Source organism: Rhineura floridana, chromosome 7, assembly GCF_030035675.1.
Source record: "Rhineura floridana isolate rRhiFlo1 chromosome 7, rRhiFlo1.hap2, whole genome shotgun sequence".
NCBI classification, from domain to species: Eukaryota; Metazoa; Chordata; class Lepidosauria; order Squamata; family Rhineuridae; genus Rhineura; species Rhineura floridana.
Window position 1 is genome coordinate 110894787 of NC_084486.1, and position 12762 is coordinate 110907548.

A 12762-nucleotide genomic window follows, 5' to 3' on the forward strand; every position below is an offset into this window, starting at 1 on the left:
GTTTTTCAGACCAAGGGCCACATTGCCTCATGGGCAACCTTCTAGGGACCGCATGTCAGTGGTGGGTGGGACCAGAGACAATGGATAGATGCACAAACGTTAGTTACACACACACACACACACACACAGAGGGAAGCAAGACCATTATTACAGCTCAGGGACACATTCAAGCCAAGCAAAAGCACCTGAAGAGAGCGCAGAGCAGGGCTGGTGATGGTTGTGACCTTGGGAGAAGGCATAGCCTGGCGAGAATCTTGAGGGCCATATAGTCCATCCAGGCAGCCAAAAGACATTGTCAGGGTTCAAGGACACATTTCATCCAGGCAAAAACACTCAAGGAGGATTGGTGAGAGGTGTTTTGGGGGAGAGGGTATGTGGCTGAGGAGGGGAGTGGCCTGGGACAGTCCTGAGGGCCAGGTAAAGAGGCCTTGAAGGTTGTATTTGGCTCCTGGGCCTAGGGTTCCCCACTCCTGGCTTACAATGCTGAAAATGTACAAAACAGCAGCAATCCTGTTCTTCCTGAAACGTACGGGATCTTTGAATATACATGGTGAAACCCTAATTTTCAGTAATAGTAGAATGAAGCACCTGGGATGACCATGCCAGTAATAGTCTGGCTGCCACAGGGTAATTTTCAGGCTTATGAAAGGACCTCTATTTTAGATTCTATCTGGTCTTCATTGAACATTAGTTCGGATTTGTTTGCTGGGAGTTTATATGATAATGGGCTCCTCCCGGAAGTAAGGGTAGGATATTATTATTATTATTATTGTCATCATCATCATCATTAAATAATAATAAATAATAATGAGCATGCATTCTGCATTCATTTTGATCTGCTTGTGGGATGTTTATAAAGTATGTCTTCGCATTCATCATTCATTCATTTCATATTCTTCAATGCATTTCCCCATCACTTTCCTAATCGTGAAAAGTCTGTTTCCTTTTTAAAGTGGATTACATTAGAAACAAAGGAAATATAGGAAGCTGCCTAATACTGAATCAGACCTTTCGTCCATCTAGCTCAGCATTGTCTATACTGACTAGTAGTGGCTCTCCAGGATTTAAGACAGGGTTCAAACCCCAACCCTACCTGGAGATACTAGAGAGGGACTGAACCTGGGATCTTCAGCATGCAAAGCAAATGCTCTATCACTGAGCCATGGCCCTTCCCCTAATTTGTTGTGCTAGGGCAACAAGGGTGCTTTAATCCACTTTAACCAGAGCAAACCTAAATTTCTTGGTGTGCGCTTGAATCTCGCCTTCAAAATATTAATGGCAGCTCATAAATAATTTTATAAAAAATTTAGGAATGGTGCAATTCTATGCTGACCAGCATCCTGCCTCACTTTCCTTGCTACTTTTAATGATTATAAATCTCAGTCGTATCCTGAATCATAGCCTGTTCCACCAAAATTTAAAAAAGAAATGATGGTTCAAGTTAAAATGTCAAGATTACGAACAGCTCTGGCTATGTCTGTTTTAACACACTGTTGTGAGCTAGCAGTTCTTTTTTAAAACCAATATCAAACATAGGGGCTGAAATAAAATGCAACATGATCTTCATTCACTGGCATTTCTTGACACAAGGTCAGGAACCTTTTATATTCCTCAGTCACTTAAAGTTGTACCATGAGACAAATATATTCCTAGGTTTAATAAAATGCATTACTCTGGAAATGGCAACAAATATACATTGTGCAACCTATTCTGTGCCTACAACTGACCATGACATAGATGGAAAGCCACAAAAGGAGGTGATTCCGTTGAAAATTGATGAAAAGATTAACTGATGCATAATCTACTCTGACTCCTCTAATACAGCACAGGAATTCTCTATATGGAATGACAAGAAGAATTAAAAGCAGACAAACAAAATAAAATATTGGCACAATATTCATACATGTCTAAACATAAGAACTCTCTGCTGGATCCTTCAGGAGGTTTGAAAGTCAGCTCTGAAAGCAGATCAGGACTTTCATGTTGTTGATCCCCAGTGTCAGGTATTCAGTGATATACTGCATCTGAATCTTGAGGTTCCATAGAAGCATCATTACTAATAGATGTTGATAGACCTATCTTTCCAAGAATTTGCTCTATTCCTTTTTAAAGCCATCTAAGCCTGTGGAAATCACAACATATGGCACTGAATTCCATAAATCAATTCTGCACAGTATGAAATAGTGCTTTCTTTTGCCTGACCTGAATCTATTGCTATTCAATTTCACTGGAAGATCACTACTATTATGAAAGGGGGGAGGGGGAACTAATGCCATGCATAATTGTATAAACCTTTATCATGTCTTCTCCCTGCTTAGTCACTCTTTTCCTAAACTAAAAGGCCCCAGATACTTCAGTTTTTCCATGCAGGACATCTTGATCATTTGGGTTGTCTTTTCCTGAACCTTTTCAAGCATTTGGGGATGGCATGGATGAAATGTATTCAGTATTCCAAATGCGGCTGCACCATAAACTTATATAAAGGCATTAAGATACTGGCATCTTTTCTTTCAGCACTTTCCCTAATAATCCCTAGCACTGAATTTTTCATAGTGGCCACATGCTGAGCTAACAATTTCACTGAGTCACACTCTGTAGAGCTATGCAGATTCTTCCTCAGCAAACCTTGTTCTTCCGCATGCTTAATAATTTTATCTTTAGTAATGCTTTCCACTAATTTATCCAAAGTGGACATTTAAGCTAATTGGCCTGTAATTTTCTGGATCCCACTGGATCCCTTTTAAATATCTGGCAGTGGCTGAGTTAGCATGTCAGAGTAAGCTAGAAGCTGTGGCTTGCCATGCATGAGCCAATTGTGACCACTTTGCTGCTCCCCATTTCTTCCCACTTATGTGCAGAGGAAATAAACCATGGTCCCTCGCTTAATGTTAAATCCAAACCAAGAGTTGTGGTTTGTTTTGTGCAAACCAACCATAACTGATAAGCCAAGAGCAAAACATGGCTTATGACCGTGGTTTGTTTCAAATGACATAACGCTAAGCCAGGGATCACAGTTAGTTTCTCCCCAACAGGAGCAGAGAGCAGTGGAGCAGGTGTGATCAGCTCAGGTATGATACACCATGATTTATGGCATATCATGACACACAAATGCAGCCATTATGTTGGCTACTTTCCAATCTTCCAGCAGCAAGGTCAGTTTTAATGGCATGGTGCATATTTTTCTTAGGAGATCAGAATCTTCACATTTCATTTTTTTATGAACCTCGGGTAGATGCCACCTGGATCCAGTGACTTATTAATTTTAATCTATTTATAAGCCCTCATATCTTATCACTTCTATTTGATTCAGTTCCTCAGACCCCTCCATGGTAATAAATGCTTCAGGTGTGGGTATTTATCTAAAATCATCCCACAATGAAATCTGAAGCAAATAAAATATTCAGCTCCTCTGCAATCTCCCTATCCTATAGCTGATATCATTTAATGAGACCAGCGGTCATTACAAAATGCAACCAAGACATGACAGACAACAACTGAACATCTGCCTCTAATTTGCACTCTGATGATCCCTGCACTCCTAGCTAATGAGATATTGTTTCTACGACCACCTGCAGTTCTACTCCTAAACTATCAAGTTAAATTTTACACATACAGCTTATTATCAGCTTGAAGCCATAGGCAATTATTCCATAAAAATAGCCTCTGGCATATCCCACTTCTTTATAATTTATAATGGGGTTGAAATTGAACACTATAGGAATAAAATAATTGATAGCAGGAATCTTGCCACATGGAGAGAATGCTATAGCCTACCCGGATTCCACAGATAAGGAGCAATAACTTTGCTGACTCTAAATACATTATACCTTGCATGACTCGGGAAGCTGCCGTACCAGGTCAGAGGATTTGATCACCTAGGACCACCAGTGGACAACCCTTTCTTTCTGTCAAGGGGGTAACATACCAACTGTGGGCAGGGTCAGAGGGAAAAGGGGATGAGTCCACTCCCTTATCGCTCTCTTTGTACCACCCCATTCTTTCTCTTTCTCTCCCCATCCCTACTCCCTGCCTAACAAGCTGGCAGGAGAAGGACAGATCACTTTTGCCAGAGGTGTGGACTGATTGACGGCAGAGGGCTTTTGAAATTAGGCTGAGGGCCACATAAAATTAGGCTCACCAGTGATCTAGCCCATTTACTGTCTGCTCTGACTGCCAGTGAAACTCCAGCTACTGGGTCCTTTACAGAGCGTGGAAGATTACTTTAAAAAAATAATAAATTACAGTTACAGTTACATGGCCCCCAAAAAGTAGTAATTACCATTACAATTACAATAGCTCTGAAAGTAACTGATTACTTTACTTTTACTCAAAAGTAATTGCTACAATTACATTTTAGTTACTTTTTAAAAAGAAATTGCCTACAAAGTGCTGGCCTTGGCTGCTGCACATCTAAGTAGCCTAAAACAACATTAAAAATAAGCACACACACACACAGAGGATAGTAGAACATTTTTTTTATCCATGAGATTAACAGAATGGCATAACACCCCACCCCCAGCAATGATGATACCCCAAAACACATATTTTTGTATATATATATTGCCTCCAGCTCTTTTCTCCTTCCACTCCTGTCAATTTTTAAACAATTGTTTTCTCCACCCTGTCTCGCTCTCCACCTCCTCCCTTGTCACCTCCTAAGCACCCATAGAGCATGAAGGAAGAACAACGCTGCACAGAAGCCCAATTTGAAGCACATGATTTTTATTCACAGAACAGAGGAGCAGAAGACTTCCCCTGCTCCGCTCCCCCCAAGTAATGCACAAAAGTAATGCTGGAACCATTACAATTACTCCTCAAAAGTAATGAAGTTACTACTCGTTCTATTACCAGCAAAATGTAATGAAGTTACCCACTCGTTACTCAAAAAAGTAATAAATTACAACTTGTAACTAGTTACTTCCAAGCTCTGGTCCTTTAACAGAGAAGAAGCCAGGCATCAAACTGGGGACTTTCTGCCTGCAAAGCAAGTGCTTGCCACTGAGCTATAGTCCCTCTTCCTAACATATCTCTTATTGGGAAGAGAGTGCCCTAAATGGCCTCGAATCTCAGATCTGTGTGGAAAGACAGTTGTTACTCACAGGTGGGATGGAAGTCCTCTGCACTTTTTCATTCTAATTGCCGGATCCTGCAACCAGATGCTGGCTGTGTTTTCGTGGGCAAGGAATCTCTTCTTACCCCCTAAAGTTATGGAAATGCACTGTGTTGTTTTTTTAGCAAAGAGAATAGGACAATAACCAGTTTACATGGAACGCCTGCACAACTTGCGATCCATCAAACTAAGGAGCCCATCAGCCATGACCTGCCAGGGGCTTGTTTTTGCAATATAGGGGGGCAACAGAAGCCAGTTCATTAAGTCCCTGGTGGGCTGGTATACATGGTTAGTCAACTGCACTCCGGTGGGGGAGGTGGGTCACAAGTTGTACACTACCCATAGACTGTTTGCCAGTACTGGAGAAGAATACAGAGAAAAATCCTATACATTTCTACTCAGAAATAAGCCCACAGAGTACTAAAAGATATACTTCCTGGTAAGTATGTATAGGATTGCAGACTCAGTATATCCCTCTGCTGACATTCATCCCTCCTCACCCATGATTAGAATTACACAAGGAGGGAGAATAGGAATGCGCCCATTGGCTCTCTGCTGCATTTGTGTTGTTCAGCTCTGTAGCCTTTCATGTGTCATGGCTGAACTTCGGCACTGGGGAGTCTTTTCTATCTATGTGCGAGATTAAGAATATGGCAAGACCAGAGCTTGGAAAAGTTACTTTTTTGAACTACAGCTCCCATCAGCCTAATCCAGTGGCCATGTTGCCTAGGGCTGATGGGAGTTGTAGTTCAAAAAAGTAACTTTTCCAAGCTCTGGCTGCAAGACCAGGGTTCAAACCAGAGCTTGGAAAAGTTACTTTTTTGAACTACAACTCCCATCAGCTCTAGGCAACATGGCCACTGGATTAGGCTGATGGGAGCTGTAGTTCAAAAAAGTAACTTTTCCAATCTCTGGTTCAAACTCATGCAGGGAACCCTCCAATACTCCTATTCAGTTAACATTTTTAGGTTGCTTGTGTGAGACTTTTTTTTTTGTTATCATTCCAGCACCAGGTTCTTTTGGGAGCAAGAGTAGGGCATCGATTTAATTAATAAATAAACAAAGATCAAAAGTTTTTTTTATTTGCCTAAGCATTTAAGTTGGTAGTTGTTTGTAGCCTGCTCTGTTGTTTTTTAGCTCTCTTTATTTGTTTTGAATGGTGCATTTTATTGTTTTATTGTTGTGTATTTCATGATGTTCTGTACCCCACCTGTACTGATCTGTACAGATGAAGAGTGAGCTGTAGATATTTTTAATAAAGAAATAAATACAAAAATATATTTCAGTTGATTTACACATTGAATTTGAGAAATTATCTATTTAAATTGCAGATCTGGACATCTTAATATTAGTTTATACTTTACTTAATCATGGCAGGAAAACATCCAGTGCTTAACATCTGTTGCCTCTAAAGACAAATGCAGAACAGCTTGATTTACCTCCTCTGCTTCAATTGGCTATATGCTCCCCTCTGATTAATCAATTCCACAACAAATTGCTCTCATAGTTCATGTTGTGAAAAAGGGACTAACAGTACTACATCATTAAGTTTGATTTATGAGGTACTATGGAAAGAGCCACTTACCAGAGCTTGCAAAGTAAGGCCATGATTAAACGGCAGTTTAGCGGTAATTTCTTAGCAATTGGATGTTTGCTGCTTGACAGTTAACTTGCATATGGGAGAAACCACTGGCTCTTTCTGCCATGAAGACCAGTTGTAGAGTTGTTGATCAACTTAATACACTCAAATTAAATCCCATCAAGAATCAGCTGTCAAGAACTATATTTGCATATTGTGAACCCAGTCTCATTGGCGTGGTCCAAGGGCTTGAATGGTACAAACTAGTTAGCATCCAGAGTGCTGCAATTTTACATTTGGTCTCTGAATATTTCTTGCAATATTGTACTAGTGCAGGAAAAGAGACCCTGTGTCCCTGCCCCTGTTCTTGGACTCCAACTCCCATCAGCCCCAGCCAGCATGGCCCATGGTCAGGGATGATGGGAGCCATAGTCCAACAGCCTCTGGAAGGCCATCTTTGCACTTGGGCAAGCTGGAGAGTCTTGTACCTGCTGCTACAAATAGGATTGTGCTTGGTGTTGCTGCTCCCCCATCCATATCTGATTTGTGCAAGATTTTGCGCAGCCTGGCAGCATCAGAGGAGGTAGCCTGTTGCATGTATTCCGTCCCGAGTTACTGTGCAACATGGTGGGTATGTCACTTCAGCAGCACAACATACCTTACGACACTGCCCTTGTGCAAGGATATTTGCATTTTTGTATCCACCTTTTGCTTCTCACAGTACAGCATAGGAACCAGCCATTAACATACTTGTGTTGAGGACTAACAGTGTCCTACTCCACCTGCTTAAAAACATGCAATTGGGTTCAAGGATGGTAGTTCACTGAACATGTAGATGGGAATTTCTGCTTATTATGTTACAATAACACCCATGCAACAGCAGTTTAATAAAATCATGTTTTGTGGCAATATTCTGGGGAAGTGCTTTATGTCCCTATCACCAGGTGGTGAAGAAAGTCTTGAAATCCAGACACAATTTGCTTAAATCCAATTATTGCAACTTTACCAATTTGTGGACCTGATTATGTTTTATACTGCTTTACAGCAATATAATATCTTTACTTAAAGGAGCATGGATCTTCATAGGGAGATGAATCTTTCAACTTTTATATTATATATTGCAATTACATCTTTGCCAAGACAGTAAACAAACAAATGGCACTTTTTCTATGGCAGCTAGTACAGGAAGTTGTAAAATTTAAATGCGACTCAACTGAATGCTGATGTTGAGCAGTGAAGCAACATTACTCAGAAGTCATACATACATAAGTGAACACAGAATTCCAGAAGCCTGATCAACAACTACCTACTTATGTCACCACTAATTTCAACTACTACTAAGGGGTAGCTGAAGTGATGTCCACCAGATGTTGTGGTAGTCCATTTCCCATTAGCCCCAGCTTTCATGGTCCAGCAACATCTGGAGGGTCGCAGGTTCCCCATCCCTAAACAATTGGCATCAGTGACTTTTGGGACTAACACACCAACCTTAAACACATTCATAGAAATTGGTGGGACATGTGCCCATGTATTATGTTTAGGCAGTAGTCAGATTAAATCCAAGAAGCATGCCCAACAGCGTAATCCTAAGCGTCTTTACTCAGAAGTAAGTCCTCTAAATTCAATGGGATTTACTCTCTAGCAGTCTTAATGGCTTTGAATCAAGCTGTTCAAGATTTTCACCAAAGTAGTTAATAAGCACAACTCTATATCTCAGAATCAATTCGCACATTATATTTTGAGTGTGCACACACAGCGCATGTGCTAAAACACTAACGCACAATGGAGACAATGACAAACACAGACACTGGCATAAAAGATGTGTAAGCACATTAGTGAGCTGGTGATTGTTCAGGGTTCCCTGCGCTCTCAATCTGAAAGAATGGGAAAGGTTCTTTATCCTATTAACAGGCAAGTGATAACAGCAATATTAACATTATCTTTCAAATCTATAGGAGCACAGCCTCCCTGACACCTTTATAGGCATCTCATGGTTTTATCTTCTGTTTACCTTTGTGGGTGTTGGATAGGGTTGCTAGGCTCAGGGCCTGAGAAAGATTCTGTATCTTTAAGAGAAAAGAAAATTCAGACAAGTGCAGGTTTTCTTGCAACATTGTAATGGGAAAAACCACAATGTGAAATTCTCCCTTCCCCTGGCACAACTTTTAAAGATACAGAAGACCTCTTGGTTGCCAGGCCGAGCTTCCAAGAGGTCTTCTGTATCTTTAAGAGTTGTGCAGGGGGAAGGGAGAATTTCACCTTGTGGTTTTTCCCATTACAGGGTTGCAAGAAAACCTGCACTTGTCTGAATTTTCTCTTCTCCTAAAGATACAGGATCAGTCTCAGGCCCTGAGCCTGGCAACCCTTTACTATAAAGCTAGTTTTCATTCTCTTTAATGAATTGTTATGGAATGATGAAAGAAAGATCTTACTGGTCACAAGTGAATATAGTCTGGAATACATGTTAATCCCTAAATGATGCCTTTTAAAACATCAGTTTGTCAAAATCAGAAAGCTAAACCATATTGAAAAGGGAAACAATGAAAAAGCCTGCTATAACCATATTCCATGTTTTCCCTTATCAGTTTTGTTCTCACAGTGGAAACTGACTCTTAAGTTATACCGTCTGCTGTTCAAATATGAGACATGCTTTGCAAAGCGCAGACGCCTAAGGACCACTGTGCTTGTATTCTGTTCTACTTACAATGTGTATGAATCAGACAGATGCTGTCCATTAAGTAGAGTAGACTTGAAGATGTGTGGCTGTTTATTTTTAACCACTCCTCCAGGACACCATTAACCTTGCATAACCAATTTTTATATTTGTTCGATGAACTGCATTAGCCCAAAGGAGTGAAAAGAAAACTGTTTCATTAGCCAAAAGAATATGTCATAAATCTATTGCAGTAGTTACACTCACAATGTGTGTATGTAGGTCAGAGAGAGAGAAAGAGAGGGAGATGTATGTAGGCCAGTCACAAAATATGCATGCCCATTGCACGAAACAAATCTAAATGGTAATTAATAGTCTAACAGATATGAAGTACAGTGTTAAAGTGTTTGATTTCCCATTTGCATCCTTAAAACTATTTACACAAAACATCTGAGGAGAAAAATAGAATATTGTGAAATCATGAGTTCTTTTTAAGAGAATACACATATTAATAATAATACACATATTGTCATGAAAAGGAGCCTCTGCAATGTTGACGTTGAAAACCTAGTTCACTTCCACCTGCTCAGTTGTGAAAATGTTAGATGAAACTATGCATTCCCTTAGAGCCCTAAAAAACATACTACTGCAGTGCCCTTCACACTTGGGATGTGTGTGCTACTAAAACTTAATGCAAGAGAGTCTTCAACATTAATGATGATGGCTAGCTTTTAAAAGTGCTTATGCTTATGCTTTCTATGTCTAATAAAAATGTGGCACTGATAACCAAGATAGTATGCCATAAATTCCAATTACAGAAACATTAATAGCACATTTTTTATGTAAGACTTGAAAGCCAGGAGACCTTGATGACATTTCTCATCTCTGCGTGTGTTTTCCTACCTAGTTTTACAGCACATAGAAATTTACATTAGCTTACTCTGGCACACTGATATATCACTAGAGCATTCTGAAAATGAGTGATGCAGGAGGAAGTCAATCCCATTCATTGAAACAATTTTGCATGAAGATCATATACCCCAAAGGCAGTATTACTAAGGAAGCTATCGACTGCTAGTATCCTCCCATGTCTCATGCAGGGCAAGAAGCAATTTTTCAAGCCTGATTATTATTCATTTCCTGGAGGGCTCATCTCGTAATAAATTACATTCTCACAAAATATACCACATCTTAGTTTAACTGCTGCCGTTTCCACGTGCCCTCCTGTCAATAGTCACATTCCTTACACATTTCCTCACAGCCTCTGAAATGGAAATCTTCCTCCTATTACCCGACCGCTTCTGGACAACATGATCAACTATTTAATGAACCGTTGCACTTGCAATGCCAAGCTGGGTGCTCTGTGCACGTGTGTGTGCATGAGCGCTCGCGTGTTTAATGAGGATTTCTACGCAGGAGAAGAACAGGAAAAAGAATCTGTAATGTCCTTAATGCGCTGGGATCAGGAAATGAGAAAAGGTTGAGTTTGGCAGTCGCTAGTTTGAAACTCAGAAGATGGCCGAGCCTTTAAACGCATTCTCATTCCCGCTCACTGTAGGAATGCATTCTGCACACGCACACACACGACTCTCAACCCCAACTCCTCTGACTGTCCCACAAAGACCTTACCGTCCCCTCGCACGCTTGTCTTCACCACCGATCTCCAGACGCCGCGGCACAAAGCGTCCTTTAATAAAGCCTCCGGCACCGCACGAGACCCTCGAGCACTTTAGCTAGGATGTAAAAAAAACCCCACAAAACCCCCAAGCCCTCCTCCGGGGCTGCTGGGCAGGAGTGGAGAGCGCGTGAGGCGGGCCAGCCTCCCACAAGGAGGAGCTCTCCGCTTACCTGCCAAGGGTGAGCGGAGCGGGCAGCAGAGGCAACCGCTCCCAACTCCAGCTGCTCCGCCGCGGCGCCCCAGGAGCGCGCGGTCCCGCGTGCCGGCGGCGTCGGACCCAGGGGAGGCAGATCGGAGGAAATCGCTGCACAGCGGCGCACGAGAGGTGCGCTCCGGTGAGGTGGAGGTGGCCAAAGCAAAGCCCAAGTCCTTACCTGGGAGGGACCTGCAGCGTTGCATTCCCAGCCATGGGGAGCAGGGCGAGTGGCTCTTCGGCACCGGGGGTAGGCGAAGAGAGACGAGGCGGCGCTTGCACTCTGCCCCGCTTGACTGGCTTTAATACTCCTCCTCCCTCCAGCCCTGCCCTTTGCCGCCCTTCGCCCCCTCCTCCTCCTCCTGTTGAGACTTTCCCGCCCCTAAATAGGAGGAGGAAGAGGAGCCTCGTGGGAGTCACCGACTACTGGCGCCAAGAGAGGACAGGAGCGATGCTGCTGGTGGCAACGGAAAGAGCTCCGGTCCTCTTTGAATACTTGGTGACGGGCTGGGAGACCCTGATTTAAGTCCCTACTCCATCCATCAAGCTCACTGGGTGTGACCACTAAAGGGCTGTTCACACGTTATACTATACACGTGCACAAGGAGTCTGTGCAGGTACATATGTCATCCTTAGGAATGTTTGCACATTTCATTCACCGAGTGCACCTGTGTACACAAATTGTTGAGCTGTACGCGCCTACAGTTATTGATAGGTACCACTGAATGAGCCTACAGTGTGTTATTGGTGTCTACAAATGGTTGAGTTGTGTGAATCAAGAAGTGTGCACTCTTTCACACTAACGCTCATACAGACAACTTGAATCTGCATTCAGCATAACATGTGAACAAGCCTATCATGTGAATGTAACAGTCGACATGTGCCTAAACTACTAAAAAATGTGGAGTACAGATTGGGTCCACTGCTGCCTGCATGTTGATTATGATTATGTGCAGTTTCTTTTCCCTCAGCTTTACCTACTCCCAATGGGTTGTTGAGGGAAGGGGAAGGAGAAAACCTTGCATACTGCTATTTGGTGTTGTTGTTACTTCTAATGATAGTTCTAGTTTAATTTGTTCTAACACCCAATTATTTGTCTTTTTCGCAGTCCACGGTATCCGCAAAGCTCTCCTCCAGCACCACATTTCAAATGAGTTGATTCTTCTCTTATCCGCTTTTTTCACTCTCCAACTTTCACATCCATACATAGAGATCGAAAATACCATGGTCTGAATGATCCTGACTTTAGCGTTCCATGATACATCTTTGCATTTGAGGACCTTTTCTAGTTCTCTCATAGCTGCCCTCCCCAGTCCTAGCCTCCTTCTGATTTCTTGACTATAGTCTCCATTTTGGTTAATGACTGTACCAAAGTATTGATAATCCTTGACAAGTTCAGTGTTCTTGTTGTCAACTTTAAAGTTACATAAATCTTCTGTTGTCATTACTTTAATCTTCTTGACGTTCAGCTGTAGTCCTGCTTTTGTGCTTTCCTCTTTAACTTTCAACAGCATTTGTTTCAATTCATTACTGGTTTCTGCTAGTAGTA

General features: G+C 41.9%; 1 protein-coding gene across 2 annotated transcripts in view; it reads right to left on the reverse strand.

Moving 5' to 3' along the window:
• SPHKAP (SPHK1 interactor, AKAP domain containing) overlaps window positions 1-11476 on the reverse strand; it is a 114143-nt gene extending 102667 nt beyond the window's left edge. For both annotated transcript variants that reach the window (XM_061636862.1, XM_061636861.1), the window contains exon 1: window positions 11395-11476. In XM_061636862.1, the coding sequence (XP_061492846.1) occupies window positions 11395-11429 (35 nt within the window). In that variant the 5' untranslated portion in view covers window positions 11430-11476. The remainder of the gene's footprint in view (window positions 1-11394) is intronic.
• Window positions 11477-12762: the final 1286 nt, after the last annotated feature.